The sequence below is a fragment of the Pongo abelii genome, chromosome 10 (genome assembly GCF_028885655.2).
Source record: "Pongo abelii isolate AG06213 chromosome 10, NHGRI_mPonAbe1-v2.0_pri, whole genome shotgun sequence".
NCBI classification, from domain to species: domain Eukaryota; kingdom Metazoa; phylum Chordata; class Mammalia; order Primates; family Hominidae; genus Pongo; species Pongo abelii.
In genome coordinates, this window is record NC_071995.2 from 123,181,033 (window position 1) to 123,199,733 (window position 18,701).

The following is an 18,701-nucleotide window of genomic DNA, read 5'->3' on the forward strand; positions in this document are numbered from 1 at the left end:
CCGGGACCTACCTAGGGACTTAGATCTGGGGGGCAGTTCCTTGGATGGGCCCGGGCATCTGCACTTTTGATGGCGTGCATGTCTGCAGCTCCATATCCTGGTCACCAGGTCTGGCAAGCCCCTCAACCCACAGCATCCCTGGAGAAGAGCCCTGGCTGCCACTGTGGAGCAGGCGGCTGGGACGCACCTTACAATCTGTTTCTCTCCATCTCGCCCTTGGAGAGGCCCATGGGGCTCCATGGAGATCGTGAGTACGTTAAAGGGGACACTCGGCAGCCAGGGGACAGTGAGTCAGACTGGAAAACCAGACTAGAATTTGCTCTGAAGCTCTGGAATTGGTGGGGGCAGGGGATACGGGAGTGTCTTTTGCCACAGAGACTGCCGGGGACAGGTCTTCCGAGGGGATGTGTCACAAGATTGCCATGGTCAGGACTGGTGGTAGCCTCTCGAGGTCCACACCCTGGTCTGGCAGTGGTTAAGCTAACCCTAGTGGGAATGTTATGCGTGCTAATTCGGAGCACTCATTGGATTCCAGGCTCTGTAGGAAACATTGCATATGAAAAGTTGCATGCCATCCCTACCCGCTGACATGGATGCGACTGCATCTCCATTTCAGAGGAGAAAGTAAGGCACAGAGAGGTTAAGTCATTTGCCCATGCTGGTAGGACGCAGCTAGTAGGAGGCAGAGCCAGGATCTGAACCCAAGATCCAGGACACTCTAAACCACCGGCTGCCTGCTTTGATGGAGGACGGCCCCTAACAGGGAAGGGGGGATGGAGGCCAGAGAGGCTGAGTCCAACACAGGTTCACATCAACTCGAGGACGAATCTTGAGGCTTCCACTGGTCTACACGGACAGAAGCGTGCCTCAAGACCCGAGCCCTGCTTTACCCATGGGATTCCCTACAGATGCCTGCTGGGGGTGGCATTCTTTGCACCTTCCTTAATCCATGCAAATTCAACTCCACAAGCCTGATTTTCAGTCACAACCTTGATCTCTCACCATCTCGAAGGGAAAATGGATAAGGCTTTCCGACACTCGCAATTATAGTGCCAATGAATTCAACAAACACGGAGGTTCCCCTGGGATCGGGCTTGCGCTGGCGCTCAGGTGGAGTCAGTTGAAATTGTCAGATCTGCACGGCCCGCCGGACTCTTCCTGTCCCGTCCCGTTCCTCACTCCCCTTTCACAGGCATTGCCCTGCAAAACCTCTTACCCTCCTAACTCCATCTCAGCCCGTTTCCTGGAGAACCCAGAGAACATGCCCGCCTCTGAGAGCCTACAATTTGTGGACCTCCTGCGGTGGCCCTACCACACAAATGGTTTTTGCCTTTGCTGATGATGCTGGAGGCCCAGCCTGCCTACTGGTCATGCAGGGGCCCAGGAAAGCCCAGCCAGGCACAAGGCAGAAGGAGAGGGCAAGGGCAACCGCTCTAAGGCCCCCAAGTGCACATGCTTTTCCCTTAAAGCAGCTCATCTGTCCTAGGGGAACCCAGCAGACCTGGAGACAGGCAGAAACAGGCACCGGTTCTGTCTGATCCTAGCCCTTGGGGACTTCCATCCCTGAAACAGACTGGCTGCTGTCCTCAACTGCCCAGCCTTCGCGTGCTGCTGGCTATAGCGCCTTTCCCCATTTCCCCCCAGCCCAGGCACACCAGATGTGCAAGATTCAATGTGCCATGCAAGACCCCAGTGATGCCCTCAGAGGGGCAACTGTCACCCACCAGGCCCTGGGGAGGGGAAACTGACACAGGATGGGCTCCGTCGCTGGAAAAGGAACAGGTCACTTCACTTCCCTAAGCATCTGCAAAATGAGCGGAAGGTCTCTACCTCCCAGACCTAAAATCAGATTTGGCAGCCCCCTTCCTTGCCCTGCACACAGTGCTCTTTCCCCGCAAGTCCACTGAACTTGACAATGGTCCCATCTCTTCCTTGCCAGAATGGGAATGAAAACCAGGGCCTGCGTAGCACCCACACTGTGCCTGGCCCTGCCGGGAGCATGTCATGTATTTAATCTGTTTCATCTTCACAATGGCCCTGCAAGGGGTGAGGAGAATCCTGCGAAGGAAGCGTGTGTCCCCGGCCTCTCTCCAGAGGAAGTGTCCGTGTGAGGACAGCTGGTGGCTTGCAGACCGCTGAGCCCTCTCGGCTTTCTGGAGAATCTGTAAACGACTGGATTTTCTTTGATGTCCCTCTTTAGCCTCTCAAGGACAGAATGGCCGGAGAACCCTTCCACAAGCGCCAGCTCCCCAGATTTGCAAATGAGCCATTGCTGCCGACACCTGCAGCTTCTCCTCCCTCCCCACTTCTGCCTTTGTCCCTTGCCTCTGGCCACTATCTGATTCCCATACAGGTGAGCAAACAGCGGCTATGTAAAAAAACAAACCAACCAACCAACCAAACCAAAAAAACCCAATAGCTTTTAGGAAGCAGTCACTCCCTATAGCAATATCACCGCCCCATTCAACAGACACAGAAACTGAGCCGTGATGGGGTCGAATGACGGGTCCAGGACCAGGCAGCTGGCTGTGACACGCTGCCCTTACATCGTGCTGATCCCCGAGCCCCCTGCCCCCTCATGCCATGGTGTCCGTCCCCGACCCCCTCCCCAGGGCGAGGTGGCTGTGTCCTGGCCTCTCCACTGTGCCAGCCCCTTGTCCTGGTCCTACACTGGCCTCCCAGGTCTAATTCTCCCTCACAATCCATCAGCACCCTTGCGAGACAAAACTGCCCTGATTTCAGCAAACTGGCAAGTTACCTTATTAAGCAACGGCTCACCACCCCAGACACGCCTGGGCCCCCACAGGGACTCATGTCCAGCCCATGGTGGTGGGCTCCCAAGGGTCCTTGGTTGGGCCTCACCTCCCAGCCTTTGCCCACACAGGTTTGCTCCTCTCAGCCTATTCCCTTCCCTAGACCCGCCTCCTTCAGGAAGCCACCCTGACTGCTCCAGTTTATCTGTGTCATCCCAGGAAAGCTTGTCCAGAGGCAACCCCAGGGTCTTTGGGACCAGTCCTTTGCTGCCCTGTGGGGCAGCAGCTCTTGGGGCTGGTGGCCAGGTCTCCTTCTACAGAGACTTTGGTGCACTTACTGGAGACCTCCTGATCAGATGGAAGCGAAGGAGCCAGGTTCCAGGTGAAGGCCTAGCTCCAACCTTGGGCACCGCCCCTGCCATCATAGTGAGGGTCGCCAACCACCCCCACCAGAAACCCCTGGGCTGCTTGTTGAAAACACAGATTCCTGGGCCCCACCCTGGACCTAGAGCAACAGACTGTCTAGGTGGACCCAGGAATCTGCATTTAACCAACTTCCCGATGTCCTAAGACATGGTGACATTTGCCACCAACTGTCCTTTACAGAGCTCTTTCTAGCTTTCTTTTGAGAACTAGACACTCACAGTGTCACTTCACAACACACTTGCCAGGAAGGTTCAGAGCCAAAGGCAGGGTCAGGAGGGGAACGACAAGAGCTCTGCCCCTCTAGGGTTCTGTCGGGTTTGAGACAAGGATTGCACCGTGTTACCAGAGACCCAGAGGGGAGACAAGATAGGCCAGGGCAGTGTGCTCTTCAAGGGAGTAATGCCCCAGCTGGGTTTTGAAGTGTGTACAGGGGTTTTCCAGGGAGACGGGGGTCAGGGGAACAGCATGAGTCTTCATTTTAAAGAAGTAGCAGTGAAAAAGCCACACAAGACAGGGGTGGGATGACATCTTTGGGGGCAGGTGGGATGACCTCTTTCTTTAGGGGTAGGTGGGATGACCTCTTTAGGGGTAGGTGGGATGACCTCTTTCTTTAGGGGTAGGTGGGATGACCTCTTTCTTTAGGGTTAGGTGGGATGACCTCTTTCTTTAGGGGTAGGTGGGATGACCTCTTTAGGGGTAGGTGGGATGACCTCTTTCTTTAGGGGTAGGTGGAATGACCTCTTTAGGGGTAGGTGGGATGACCTCTTTCTTTAGGGGTAGGTGGGATGACCTCTTTCTTTAGGGGTAGGTGGGATGACCTCTTTCTTTAGGGGTAGGTGGGATGACCTCTTTCTTTAGGGGTAGGTGGGATGACCTCTTTCTTTAGGGGTAGGTGGGATGACCTCTTTCTTTAGGGGTAAGTGGGATGACCTCTTTAGGGGTAGGTGGGATGACCTCTTTCTTTAGGGGTAGGTGGGATGACCTCTTTAGGGGTAGGTGGGATGACCTCTTTCTTTAGGGGTAGGTGGGATGACCTCTTTCTTTAGGGGTAGGTGGGATGAACTCTTTCTTTGGGGGTAGGTGGGATGACCTCTTTCTTTAGGGGTAGGTGGGATGACCTCTGTCTTGGGGGTAGGTGGGATGACCTCTTTCTTTGGGGGTAGGTGGGATGACTTCTTTGGGAGTAGGTGGGATGACGTCTTTCTTTAGGGGTAGGTGGGATGACCTCTTTCTTTGGGGGTAGGTGGGATGACGTCTTTCTTTGGGGTAGGTGGGATGACCTCTTTCTTTGGGGGTAGGTGGGATGACCTCTTTGAAGGCTGAGGACCGACTGGCTATAGCTGGGAGACAGAGTGGACCCTCTGAGGGCAGGAGGCTGCGAGCTTTCCATGCACCTGCAAACAACCGCCTGGGTTGGGTCTAAGTCCCTGGTCCTCAGAGAAGATACACTGTGGTGCTGAGTGGTACCAATTCAGAGGCACAGAGACAGGGGCTGATGGTGATGACTGTGAGGGCTGAGCCCTGTGATCCACTCCCATCTCTCTGGTCTAACTGGTGGCTGAACAAGGTGCTGTGGGCTCTTGGGCCTCACCGATGTGAGTGGGTAACCCCTGGCGGCTGGCATGACCAACACCCCAACCCATCCTGGATTCTGGGTAGGGGCCACTCTGAGCCCTGGGTGGAGGGCAGGCCCACCTGGGACAGGGCCCTTTGCCGGCCCCACACTGCCATCTGCCTGCCAGCCTCAGAACTACAGCCCAGCGCCAGGCTCAGCCCTGTTGGGACGCATCAGAGCCCAGCGCACAGATGAGAAACCAAGGCCCAGAGGGCACCCGAAGCATCCCCAAGTTCACACAGATGGCAGTCACCAAGCTGGAATCCAGGTCCTGCATGGGCCCAAGGCTTCTGCTTATTTTTAACCTGGGCACAGTAATCAGGGTGGGACACCGAGAGCCAGTGAGGCTGGGCAGAACCCCTGAGGATGCCCCTCCTCCCTGGTCCCCACTCCAGGGGAGGCAGGACCCTGAGCAAGCCTGGGCCCTGGAGGCTTTGGGTCCCCTGGGAAGGTTGGGGCAGAAGGTGGCAACTTCTGCTTCCAGCGGACCATGGTTCTCCCTTTCATTGCCCCCCAGTCCTGTGGGGCTGGTTTCTGCAGTGCTGGATGTGAGGCTGGTCAGACACCAGCACAGGGCCAGGGACCCCCAGCCTTGGCTATCCTTGCTGGCAAATTCCCATCAGAGCCCCCAAGGATGAATTCCATCTGTGTTGGCACCACCCCTTTGTCCCTGCTTACCAGTAGCTGGGCCAGGGTGGGCCCTCTTTGGGGATTTGGGACTGCCTCTTTCTGGGTGAACTGAGGTCAGCACCCCAGACTGCCTGGGCATGAAGGCTGAGGGATGGGGACAGGCAGAATTCCAGGACCCTGGGACCCCCACGCTTAGCATGACTCAGACGCACTTCTGAAGGAAGAGCAACAAGAGAATGCCCTGCTTTGCAGATTATCTTGTGCCTATGAGGGGCAGAGGACCCACCTCCCACCCCCTTTGCACTCCCAAAGGTTTTAGGGGCCTGGGAAGCTGGGGCCACCCTGGGAATCCACCCAGCAGGACTCAGGTTTTGCAGGGCAGGCGTTTCCTGGCTGCCAACTGTCTACACGTCTGGTGGGTCTTGGGTGGAGTGGGACACAAACTGGGGGTCCCCACTCCACAGTGGCTCCAGGAATGCTATTGGGGCAGAGCTGACCTCATGGCTCTGCCAAGAGGAAAGGTTCTCTGACCTCTGCTCTAGGATGGGGGCAGGCCTCAGAGGCCACACTCAGGCCAGTGCTGTCCCCATGGGCTTGGGGACATAGGATGGCTAAGAGGTTGTGATGGGGCTGTTCAGATGGAAGCCCTACCGGGAGGCTTCAAGCCACTCCGGACCAGCAGGGGAAGCTCCAGGGCAAGGGTGGGCTTCCTCCCTCTAGGGAAGCAGGCAGTGGCACCACAAGGGGCCCCAGTGCACTCCCCATGCCAGGGCGCCTGTAGCTATGCCTGGGGGCCAGTGGGCATATGAAGTCTCTCTGACACCCTTCCAGCTCAGCCACCCAATCTGGCTCCAGGGACTGACACTGCACACGGGACCGGGCACCAGGTGGGGTGTCAGGCTTTGGGGGAGTGTGGAGGGGCAGCCGTGCTGTTGTGGCAGCATAGGGAAAGGGCAGGAAAATGAGGGGGAGTGCCAGGCCACTGGCACCGAGGGACAAGGCCAAGGGTGACTGGGTCAATAGTGAAGAACTGTGGCCATTCCCAGGTTCCACTCTGCTCCAGAAGGGATGCTGCGGGCACAAGACAGGGCACACTCAAAATGTGGTAGACCTGAACCCAAGAAGCACCTGAACAAGCTGGCAGGGGTTGCTCTCTCTCCTGCCTGTATTCAACACATGCCGGGACATCCCCTATCATGATCTCCGTGGGCAGGGATGACATTAAAAGACTCCAATTAGGAAGTGATGGCTATTCTGGACTCCACGGGTGTGAACATTAGATACCTTCACTATGGGTGTGAATACCCAACACCCTCACCCTGCATGTATTTAATAGTCTTGCCATGAGTGTGAACACCTGACACCCTCACCATAAGTGTGAATACCTGACACATGGGGTGTGAATACCTGACACCCTGTCACCACGAGTGTGAACATCTGACACCCTCACCATGGGTGTGACTACTTGACACCCTCGCCATGGTGTGACCACTTGACACCCTCGCCATGGTGTGAACACCTGACACATGGGTATGAATACCTGGCACCCTCTCACCATGAGTGTGAACATCTGACACCCTCAATATGGTGTGAATACCTGACACCATGAGTGTGAACATGACACCCTCACCATGGTGTGAATACCTGACACCATGGTGTAACACCTAACACTCACCATGTGTGAACATCTGACACCCTCACCATGGTGTGAATACCTAACACCATGAGTATGAACATCTGACACTCTCACCATGGGTGTGACTACTTGACACCCTCACCATGGTGTGAATACCTGACACCCTCTCACCATGAGTGTGAACATGACACCCTGACCATCGTGTGAATACCTGACACACTCACCATTGTGTGAATACCTGACACATGGGTGTGAACCCATGTGAACATCTGACACACTCTTACTGTGGGTGTGAACACTTGATACCTTCACCACAGATGTGACTATTTGATGCCCTCATGGTGATGTCCTTACCAAGGGTATAAATATTCAACTTGCAAAAGGATCCACTCCCTGGGTGACTCAGGGGGATGTGGCCTTGGACCTCCAGGGGTATACTCCCACCGTCCCCTAAACGCCTGCCCTATTGGCTGCCCAGTCTGAGGTAGAGAAGAAACCGTTGTAACTGGAGTATAATTCGCTTTTTAATTAGAACGACGTGTGTAAATGACAGAATACCACCACCCTGCGCAGATGGCGGCCATAGAATACGCATCGAATTCATTCTGCCCAAGGAAGGGAGGGAGGGAGGACACAGCGGGGTGTGAGCCAGCAGTCCCCGCCCCCTTGGTCCTGCGAGTGATGGGGTCACCGACTGTCGGCCTGCACACGCCTCTTGAACGGTAAGCAGAGATCAAAAGCACAGCAGCAGTAATACTGGGTAAGTCCTTCCTTGCGTAAAACATCTGAATTAATTCATTGAAGGTATCAAAAATATACCCTGTAAACCAATACATCATTTACATCTGCCTTTCCTTCCCACCGCTGCGGCAACGATGTGTGAAAAAAACAGTCCAGTCCTCGGAGCATCCGTTCGCCCCAGGCCGCACCTGGCCCTTTTGTCCGCCCACCTGGCCTGACTTGGTTTCCAGCAATCTCGTTGGCTGGGGCAGTCTGTGGGGACCGGAGCGAGCGCACTGGGGGCTGGACAGGGCCTGCGTCCATCTGTCCAGAGCGCTAAGCGGGATGGGAGGCGGAGGGAGGGTGCGGGGGCTGCGAGCTCAGTTTAGACTTTGGTTCCAAATGCATTCGGGGGAGGCAGTGGCGTGGAGGTGCGTGGTCATCCTGCTTTGGGTCCCTGGCCGCCCCGGCCGCCTGCGTGTGGCTGCCACACGCCTGCCGTGCCCCCTCCCCGGCCCCTTCCCCTCCCTTCCCGAGCACCAGGTAAACATCCCCTGAGTAAGGTCTGCACAGGGCCAGCCCGGGGCGGGAGTCTTAGTTAAGGCTTTAGACAGGCAAGGATGCCGGCTCTGGACGGACGGATGGATGGAGGCGCAGGCGGACTCAGGGGCTCCTTCCTCGGTGGGGGGAGTCGGCAGCCGCCCCGCTCCTGCTGGGCTGTTCCTGTGGCTCGCTGGGACCTGACACCGCCCCCCCCTCCCCCGGTCTGAGTCACTCGCTGTCGGAGAGTGTCTCGTACTGAGAGCAGAGCAGTGGCTTGGGCTCCTCGTCCCAGGCGTGGTGGGGGCCAGCGAGGGGCCCACTGCCCGCGGGGAGGCCCGGTGGGGGTGGGGAAGCCATGACACCCGCCTGCAGCCGCATGATCAGGGGATTGTAGGGGAATGGCGTGGAACCTGCAGGAAGAAACGAAAGATGCCCGGGAGGCCTCTGTGAGCCCGGCAGCCCCTGCTGGCCGCCTGCCCACCACACCGGGAACGGAGGCCTCAGCGTTTCTGTCCAACAGCCCTCCCAGCCCCTTCTAATTGCGAACAGTCTCAGAACCGTCTGCCTCTCCTTACCTGTTCTACTTCCGTCCCTGTTCACACCCTGCTGTCTTTTGCCTGGACTATAGCAGTAGCCTATTCACCGTCCTTCTGGTCTGTTCTCCCAGGGGCCTTCTGACCCTATGTTAGATCAGCATTTCCCTTCCAAAAGCCCTCCACGGCTCTTCACTACCCATCAAAGGAAGTCCAGGCTCCCCTGCATGGCCCACCAGGCCCATGTGATTTGGCTGGCCCCAGCCACACCCTTTTCCTCTGCCTGTGCCCCTGGAGGAAGCATCCTGACAGTTCGTGAGCCAGGCTCAGCTGCCCAGGCCCCTGGACAGCGTTTCCACATAACAGGCCCAAGTTTGAGCTCTGCACGCAGCAGGCGCTCAGCATTCAGTGTCCCGGCAGCATTCACAGCCCAGTGTTGGGGGAGTCAGCGAGCCCAGCCCTGTCCCCACCTGGTGCCCACCTGCGGACGAGGGCCTGTCCTCCCACACGCGGTTGGTGAGCGGCGTCCGGCGGTTGCAGTCTCCCTCCGAGTGCACTGAGGAGACGGAGGGTGGCCGGTCCCCAGACGCCAGGCCCGGGGCCGGGGACTTGGCTTTTCGGCTGCTGGGTCTGCCAGAGACCTTCGCCTTCCCACCGCCACCTGCAGGGGGACAAGATGGGAAGGGGCTGCGTTGGGCAGTGAAGACAGCACTGACACTGCGGTGGGGCCACAGGGGCAGGGTGAGGTCCTGCCACGGGCCCTCCAAAGAGGGAGGGAGAGCAGCGACGTGAACCCCTCCTCCCTGCCGCCTGCCTCAGCTGAGAAGCCAGGGTTGACCAGATGGCCGGCCACGAGCCTGGAGGGTGGAGATCAGTTTCTACTGGGCAGGGGGAGGTGGCTAAACTGTCTGCTGTTTGCAATAGCCCCCTGGGCTGTCCTGCAGCGACCCCAGCCCCAGGGGCTGGAACCCTAAGCATGAAGCTGGGCTTCCAGTTTGAGCGTGGCCCCAGGACCATGCTAAGGCTAGGCAGGATCCAGGCCCCGTGCAGAGAAGTCAGGACCCCTGAGGCCAGGCCTGACCCCCACAGAGGCTCCAGAAGCTTCTTGGGGCCTCAGTGTCCAGGTTGGACAACTGCAACTCTCTCCTCAGCTCCCTGCCCCGATACAGAGGGTATTGATGGGGACCCAGGCAGATGGGGGGCTGACCCCTAAGGCTCCCTGACTCCCAGGGCTGAGACAGACCCTGGGCTCCTCCCCACCAGGCTAAGGGGCAGCTGTGGACACATAGTGGACCTGGCAGATGCTGAGCACAGGCCTGGCTGCCATTCCCCTGTCCACATAGTGTGGGTGGGGCTTCACTCCAGCCCGGTCTCCCCCAAGGAGACAGACGGGCCAAGAAGCCGGGTCCCCACAGGGAGGAAGGCAGGAGGACTGGGGGGCAGACGGCAGTGTGAGTGTCCGAGGGAGGCGGCAGCGCTTCGGGCCTAGTGGGCAGGAGGGCCGGGGCTGGGGGACAGAGGGTGCAGACACTTGGGGGGTGTCAGCCCAGCTTCAGATTAGCAAACTCCAGAACAAGGTCAAACACGCACAAAAATAAAGTCACAAGCTCCAAAGCTCGAGGAGGGGGTTGTCAGAGGAGTGCGGAGGAGCAAGGATTAATCACACCGGGGGTGGGGACAGACGGGGGCGGGGCGGGGGTGGCCTGCAGACCTGGCGAGGTGAGTGTGTGGTCACTCCGTCCATCAGCAGCGGTTATGGGCATAGCAGCGGGCAGGCTGGCACTGGCATTCAGAGGGTTAAAAGCATTGGCGCTGAGCGGCGGGGACTCTTCCCACTGGTCATATTTACCCATGAGTGCCTTTCTAATTATGGCCTCCAGCCCCATGTTGGTGCTGGCATGTTCCTGCACCGCCTGGCTTCTATAGGTCATAAGGCCTGGGAGAGAGAGACAGACAGACAGACAGACACATGGGGGCCGGGGAGGGGGAGCCAGAAGGGCGACGGAGAGAGAGAAGGGAGAGAGAGAGAGAAGGAGGAGGAGGAGGAGGAGAGAGAAATACACAGTGAGCACATTTCGGCAAAGCAACATATTTATTTCCCTATCCCTCCCCACCCTTTTTTCCTGCTGGGTGGTGATAAAAGGCGAGAAGCTGGTTCCTTCTACCTGGGGCCCTGGAAGCTCTTGGGCACTGCCAGGGCAGTGGGGCAGGGGAGGTCAGATGCCCCCGCCAGCCCCTATTCTCATTCCTATTCTGTCCTCTAGGAAATCACAAGCCCCATCTGCACCTCCAATCCTAGCTGGGGGCTGTTTTTTTGTTTGTTTTTTTAAATCCCAAGTGGCCTTAATGGAGAGGGTGGGAGATGGGAGGGCTACCCTGTTTGGGGAACAGACTGCTAGAAAATTGGGTCAAGCCAGAGCTGGGGGCTGGCGGGGAGCTGGGGAAGGGACTGAGAGAGAGAAGGTGACCAGACAGTCCTCCCACTGCCCCACTTCCACCTGTGTGACCTGGGACGTGCAGCCCCCTACCTCCCCACCAAGCTGGGCCTACTCTCCTCCCTCTGCCTCTCCCCACCCAGGAGCCATGAGGAGAAAGAGGTGCAGAGATGGACGCTGAGGGCGGGGTCATAGCCATGCAGTTACGGTGCGTGCAGGGGACAGGGCAGAGGTAGACACAATCACGGGACCAGCCCTGGTCCGGCCCCAGCTGGCCCAGCTGCCCAGTCCCAAGGACAAAGTGGTCAAATCAACAAACCGGTCCCAAGAGGATGCTTCCAGAACACCTCCTGACAATGGGGGGAATCTCCTTTTCTGTTAACCACATTTCCTTTCCCTTTTTTCTTTCTTGTCAACCATGTGGAGGTGGGGGACCTTTGCAAACCCCCTATAGGTGCTGTCTCTTCAGAATTTTTGTTAAACCAGACTTTGCTTTCAAAAGCCCCCAATGAATCCCCATTCCACCGTGCCTACGACGGGGCAAGAGTTTCATGGATTTTTAAACTTCTGCTCTGAATGAATCATATGAATACAAAGCGGTCAAATCGTCTTTCTAACTACTTGCTCCTTTGTAAACTAAACCGAGGCTTCCATGAGGTTGTAGGTGATGCAGATGCTTTGAAAATCACGTTTCTGTAGCAACTGCTGGCTGCCTGCGTTTTCTTTTCCCTTTTGGTTTCAAATACGTTTGTAGCCAGGGATGCTCACACCTTTTCTGCTGTCTTGGCCACATTTCTGCAGCACTTTTGAAAAAACAGCCACGTGCATGAAGAAAAAGCATCATTTCCAACAAGGGTGAGTGCTGAAATCACAGCAGCGCAACAGGGCCTTCTACCCAAGGCCACGAGTCTGTGACCTGATGGAGCTGACACAGGCTGAGTGGCAAAGACCGGAGCCTGGAAAATTTCTTCTTGTGGACTAAAACTGCATAAAAAGAAAACATCAGGCTGGGCGTGGCTGCTCACACCTGTAATCCCAGCACTTTGGGAGGCCCAATGTGGGTGGATCATCTGACGTCAGGAGTTCGAGATCGGCCTGGCCAACATGATGAAACCCCGTCTCTACTAAAAGTACAAAAATTAGCCAGGTGTAGTGGCGGGTGTCTGTAATCCCGCTACTTGGGAGGCTGAGGTGGAAGAACTGCTTAAACCCGGGAGGCAGAGGCTGCAGTGAGCCAAGATTGCACCACTGCACTCCAGCCTGGGCGACAGAGCAAGACTGTCAAACAAACAAACAAACACAAAAAACAAAAATCAGTCGAGGTGGGAGGATTGTCAGCTTGAGGACAGGAGTTCAAGACTAGCCTGGGTAACATATTGAGACCCTGTCTCTACAAAAAAGTTAAAAAATTAGTCGGGTACAGTGGTGCATGCCTATAGTCCCAGCTGCTCAGGAGGCTGAGGTGGGAGGATCATCTAAGCCTGGGGGGCGGAGGCTGCAGTGAGCCGTGATTGCACCACTGCACTCTGGCCTAGGTGACAGAAAGACCATGTCTGAAAAAGATAAATACAAAATATTTATATATAAGTGTTAGCATGAATCTTCACCGTACCATGCCATGAGTTTGTACACACAGATACACCTGTGTGTCTAGCACCTACTTCAAGATTTAGAATATCCCAGGAACATTCATTTCTAACCCTCTTGTTGTTTTGACCAAATTGTCTTCTTCCCGTTGCCTGAGGCTTGGCAATGCCTCCGGTGTCTAGTCACTGGGCAGGTGGAGGTGTCCTAGTTGGGACTCCCATTTGGAGGCCTTGATGACCCCCTGATAATATCTGAATGACTGTCCTTCGCTCACCATTCCCAGGGCTCAAGGCCTAGGAATGTTCCCCGGGGAAGATCAACAAACCTCTCCAACCTCCATCCCGGCCTCGGCTTCCACCAAAGGACCAGAGGATAACCAGGCACCCACACAGAGGCAGCCGACCCTGAAACTGCCTCAGCCCCACTGGGCCAGGCCTGCCCATGCAGAGTGACCCCCGGAGGCCACACCCCAGACTCACCAAGGAAATACACAATGGGGCCCTCCTAGAGGATGGGGCTCCAACCTCAAGGGACCCCTAAGTCCAAAAGATCATAGAAGTCTTAAGTTTCAGCTTAAAAGTGTATGTCAATTTTACACCTATCTCTGCCACACACCCGTATTTGATCTTGAAAAAAAAAAGTAAGGCTTCCCAGTTCCCTGGCTGGAATTAAGGAATGAAGCTCTAGCTATAACAAATGCCCGAGTGAACTCGGAGGCTTGTGCTCTGAGCTCAGGCCCACCCCTCGTCCAGACACGTGCATCTCCAGCTGAGGCTGGCGAAGAAGCAAGGTGAGTTTCCAGCTGGTGAGGGTGCATCTGATACTTACTAACCACCCGAGGGGATCTTAACTCCAGAGATTCCCTGCACAGTGAGGGTCCTGTCTACAAGGGGAACAAGCCTCGCCTGCCTGTTGTGTGACTCTGAATCCTACTGTGCAGTTAGTTCATCCCAGAATGACGGGGTACACCCGGACTAGCAAAGGCTCCTTGTCCCTTCGTGACAGCTGGAGCAGGGGTGGGGAGGGAGCGCAGGGGACCTGGGCAGCCATATAGCAAGGGCTGGATGGGTTACCTGTTCCGGTGATGGCGGGCATATTGAAGATCTCTGTCCCAGGCTGGCCGATATCTGGAAGCGGGTGACAGAGTAGGTGAGGCCCCCAGGTCTCTGGGAATCACCTGCCCTACCAGTCCCCTGTGTGGTCCAGGCCAGGTATGCTGGCATCACCTGGGGAATCTTGTTCATTGCAGGTTCTGATGCAGCAGGCCTGGGACAGGGCCAAGCGTCTGCATTTTTTTTTTTTTTTTTTTTTTTGAGATAGAGTCTCGCTCTGTCACCCAGGCTGGAGTGCAGTTGTGCGATCTCGGCTCCCTGTAACCTCTGCCTCCCAGGTTCAAGTGATTCTCCTGCCTCAGCCTCCCGAGTAGCTGGGGTTACAGACACCCGCCACCATGCCTGGCTAATTTTTGTATTTTAGTAGAGACGGGGTTTCACCATGTTGGTCAGGCTGGTTTTCAAACTCCTGACCTCATGATCCACCTGCCTTGACCTCCCAAAGTGCTGGGATTACAGGCGTAAGCCACCGCGCCTGGCCAAGGGCCTGCATTTCTAACCAGTACCCTGGGGATGCTGATGCTATGGTTCCCTGGACTGCACTTACAGGGCCCTGGAGTTACCAGCCTGGGTCAGAGATTTTTTTTTTTTTTTTTTTAAGACAATGTCTTGCTCTGTTGCCCAGGCTGGAGTGCAGTGGTGTGATCATAGCTCACTGCAGTCTTGACCTCCGAGGCTCAAGCAATCCTCCTATCTCAGCCTCCCTAGTAGCTGGGACTACAGGTGTGTGCCTGTTTTTTAAATTTTTTGTAGAGATGGGGTCTTGCTATGTTGCACAGGCTGGTCTTGAACTCCTGGCTTCAAGCAATCCTCCTGCCTCATCCTCCCAAAGTGCTGGGCCTATAGGCATGAGCTACCGTGCCCGGCAAGCCAGTGACTATCTGCAAGGTGTCTACTCCAGCCCCAGGAAGGGAAAAGCATCTGTGATTTGTCCAAACTTCCCTGGCAGATGAGGCTTCCTGGGGTCGGGGACTGTGACAGATTCTTTATTTGCCCACCCACTCATGTATTCCCTGGTGGATCTGCTAACTGCCAGGTGCTGTGCTAGGGACTGGGAAGCAGAGTGGGGCGTTCATACCCAGCAACCACGTCAATGGGTGCAAAGCCACACAGGTGCTGAGTGTGGGAGGCGCCCAGCCCTTGTGTGGGAGGGACCCAACCCCTGGTCTCAGTATTCACGCAGGTATTCACTGGGCACCTACTATGTGCTGGGTGCTAGTCTTCTGTGCCAGCAAGCTCCTATGGAAAGCCCAGCAAATCAAGAAACTGTCCTGGGGCTCCCCAAATATGAGGCAAAGGGCCGGGGGAGAGGCGGTCAGCAGGGCCACTTAGCTTTCGAAGGTGTACCGTGGGTTTCTGCCAGCTACCCAGGCAGGCCACCCGCCCACCTGTGGCCCCATGCTTCCCCGGGAGCCTGCAGGCCCCTTACTGTATTCAGGCTCATTCCGGTTGTGGGTGTTGAGCTTCTTGTTGATCTCTTGCTTCTTGGACTTGACCATGGCGGAGTTGCTCTCAGTCAGCTTGCTGAAGAAGGCTGGCGGCTGGCTGGTGTTGCCTGGAGACTTGGAGCCCATCCTGCTGTGAGGATCAAACACCTCACATCAGCTCACTTGGTGCTGAGCTTGCATGCCTTTGATGATGGGGAACTCACCACCTGAGATGCCTTAGACATTTGGAAGCAAGCTTCACCCGCCCCCACGCCTGCATCCCCTGCCTGGTAGAAGATCACGGCTCCTGAAATCTCCTCTGCAGTTCACCCGGCCTGTGGCTAGGGGTGTCTTGGGAGACGCCTGGCTGTGTGGTGGGCTGCCTCTGACCACTTGCTCCAGCCTGACCCTCTCAAGAGAGCCCCAAGGACTGAAATTGGGTTCCCATCATGCCCTTCCCCAGGGCCAGTGGGCCCAGCTTCCTTCTCAGGTCCCACCTCACCCATCTCCCCTGGTCTGGCCGAGCACATCTAGCTCATTATTTCTTAGAGGTTCAACAGGGGCTGGCAACGGGGGCCTGGTCCAGCTGAGATCCCAGCCCAAGGCACGGAAAGCTACCACTGAGGTCTCCCCAGGGAGGGTGGGCATGTATCACACCCCCAAGTTGGTGAAACCTGCTTGGCAGGCTTGAGGTCACCCAGCTGAGCCCTGTGCCCTTGTCACTCTCCACACAGCACCACGGTGGACTGGGGCCAAGGATGGGCAAGGAGCTGATACCAGAGCATCCCGGGGACAGCGCACGTGCCCACAGAAATACCTGGGCTCCGTCTGCTCCCCATCCCGGTACAGCAGCGGGTACACAGCACTCCGGGAGTGCCCTGGCTCCGTCATGCCCTCCGGTGGGGACACAGGTTCGATACCGTCCTCACCGCCACCCAAGACCGAAGTCTTGCTTGGCTCTGGAGACCTGGATGGAGAAAGGGCCCCAGATGTGGTCAGAGGTCTCCCTCCTGAGGGGGCGCACCCTCCACTCTAAACCAGGGCCCAGCATGCTTTTCCTGTACGTGGCCAAATCATAAACGTTTTAGGCATTTTCAACCACAAGTAATCTCTGGCATGTATCGTTATCATTTTTATTTTTTTTTAAACAACCCTTTAAAAATGTAAAATCATCTTTTTAGTTCATGAATTATACAAACACAGGGCCCGGGCTAGACCCCTGCTCATGAATTGTACAAACACAAGGCTACTGACCCCTGCTCTGAATTCTGGTTGTACCCCAGTGCCAGCTACACCACTGTCCCCCAGAGATGTCCTGCTGTCTTTCCATGTCCGTCCCCGCACACACATTACCCCCCGCCCCCACCAAAACGCCTCCTTCACCCTGGAGCTCAGGGCCCTCCCCTCTCTTCCTCTTTTGACCCCCAGAGGCCCCACGGTTCACAAGGGTGGAAGTGGGAGTGTGCGTGAGCACGTGCATGTGCGTGCATCTACAGGGGTGTGCACGTGTGCATGTGTGTGCGGGTGTGCATGTGTGCGTGTGTGCGTGTGTGCATGTGTGGAAAGGCTGCTCTCTAATCATACAGCCCTGGATCGAATCCCCCTCTGTCACCTACTGACTGTGTCCCTTGTGGGCAAGTGAATTCACTTCTCCAGGCCTTAGTTTCTTCATCTGTGAAAGGGGGAGAATGCTGCCTATGTCTCCTGGGTGGCTGTGTGTAAAGGGTACACGTGAGTGCCTGGAACCCACTGAGCACAGCATGTACTTTTATCAGCTATTATTCGTTATGTATCCGCTCTGGACTTCCCCGTCTCCCAGAGCCTCCATTTCTTGCCTGTGCAATGGCACCAGGCGGGCCTCGTATGCAGCTGAGCTCAGACCCAGCTCTGAGGCAGGCAGCTGACGAAGGCCTCCCACCGGCTGACCAGCAAGAGGCACCCCCATCCCTCGCTCACCTCTTGCCCCCTTCGCTGTGGGGGGACCCACGGGCCGGGGCACCATGGTCCGGGGGCGGGAGATAGAGGTCACTGGGTGGACGGCGGAGGTCCAGGACGGGGCAGCTGGCCCCAGGGAAGGAGTAGAGCGGGGCAGGCAGGGGTGCGCTGAGCTGCTGTGGGTGGTGCCGGGTGTAGTCCTGTGTGATGACCTCCTGCAGGCAAGTGGGGGGGCCCAGGGTCAGGCAGCAGCCTCCTGCCAGAACCTTCTGGGGGTGGGGAGGGGCTAGACGGAGTTTGGGGCAGAATCCTGGCTGGGGCCAGCTTCCTGGGTGACTGTGGACCAGCCCGCCACCCTCTGGGCCTCCGTGTCCCAGTGTGCACGGGAGTGGGGCTGTGGTCAGCGGTCCCAAGCTGGTAGTTGGCAGATGGCTGATGTGACCGGCCCATGACACTGAGAAACCTGGGCCACCAGTAAGGCCTCATCGCCCGTGACGATGACATCGGCTCACATCACAGGCTCCTCCCATGGATTAGGGGGCGGTGATGGTGCGGGTGCTCGGGGCTTTAGGATCTCACCCTCACCCACGCCCTGGATCCCCCCCGCCCCATGCCCTGGATCCCCCAGCCACCCCGCCAGGACAGAAGGGCTGTGGGGTTCCCCATCCCCTCTCCAGGCCTGGTGCCCCCACGTGCAAAGGTGACAAGGAGCAGCAGAGAACGCATAGTTACACTGATGTGCTGGGCCAGGGTGACCACCCGCTGGTGACCTTTGACCCCCGGGGCGGTCTGGAGCAGCGGGCTGGACGAGGGCTGGCTCTCAGGCAGCGGCCGCAGGTGTGGGAGGTGGGCGGCCTCCCCGCCAAGCTTCACGGGGCCTGCAGGCAGAGCAGAGCTGGTCAGGGGCTGTCTGCTGGCCCCAGGGCTGCTGGGCCCAAATCCCAGCCCTGTGCCTTTGAGCCTCATGATCCAGCCGATTCCTTGGCCTCTAGGCACCTCTGTTTTCCCATCTGCATGATGGGGCCTTGAGGGTCCTCATCATGTAGGACTTCGGGGGCCTGGGTGCTGGGTGGGGTGTACCTGGCTGCTTGGGCCGCAGCTCCCCCTCCAGGTGGCTCTTGTCAAGCTCTTCCAGGTGCTTGGGGAGCCCCTTGTCGTGGGTCAGGCTGGGCGAGCTCACAGGGCTGACAGGCTCCACCCCTTCGGGGCTGTAGCTGCTGCCGTGGTAACCTAGGGCAGGCGGGGTGCAGAGTCAGGCACCGGGCCCAGGGTTTCGGGGTCCGAGGGGCAGGGCTGCCCTCCCAGCTGGCTGGGACCCCGGGGGGGTCAAGGGGAACCCAAGCTGGGGG

At 57.2% G+C, this 18,701-nt stretch overlaps 1 protein-coding gene across 50 annotated transcripts in view; it reads right to left on the reverse strand.

Moving 5' to 3' along the window:
- Nucleotides 1–7,566: 7,566 nt before the first annotated feature.
- NCOR2 (nuclear receptor corepressor 2) overlaps nt 7,567–18,701 on the reverse strand; it is a 247,317-nt gene continuing 236,182 nt past the window's right edge. For 18 of the 50 annotated variants that reach the window (XM_063712300.1, XM_063712303.1, XM_063712307.1 and 15 more), the window contains 9 exons: nt 18,433–18,582; nt 18,085–18,230; nt 17,374–17,567; nt 16,235–16,384; nt 15,420–15,568; nt 13,952–14,005; nt 10,568–10,792; nt 9,338–9,517; nt 7,567–8,733 (listed from right to left, as the gene is read on the reverse strand). In XM_063712300.1, coding sequence (XP_063568370.1) covers nt 8,552–8,733; nt 9,338–9,517; nt 10,568–10,792; nt 13,952–14,005; nt 15,420–15,568; nt 16,235–16,384; nt 17,374–17,567; nt 18,085–18,230; nt 18,433–18,582 — 1,430 coding nt within the window. In that variant the 3' untranslated portion in view covers nt 7,567–8,551. Of the gene's footprint in view, nt 8,734–9,326; nt 9,518–10,567; nt 10,793–13,951; nt 14,006–15,419; nt 15,569–16,234; nt 16,385–17,373; nt 17,568–18,084; nt 18,231–18,432; nt 18,583–18,701 lie in introns of all 50 variants that reach the window. The other 32 variants (XM_063712317.1, XM_063712331.1, XM_063712328.1 and 29 more) reach the window with 9 other exon arrangements.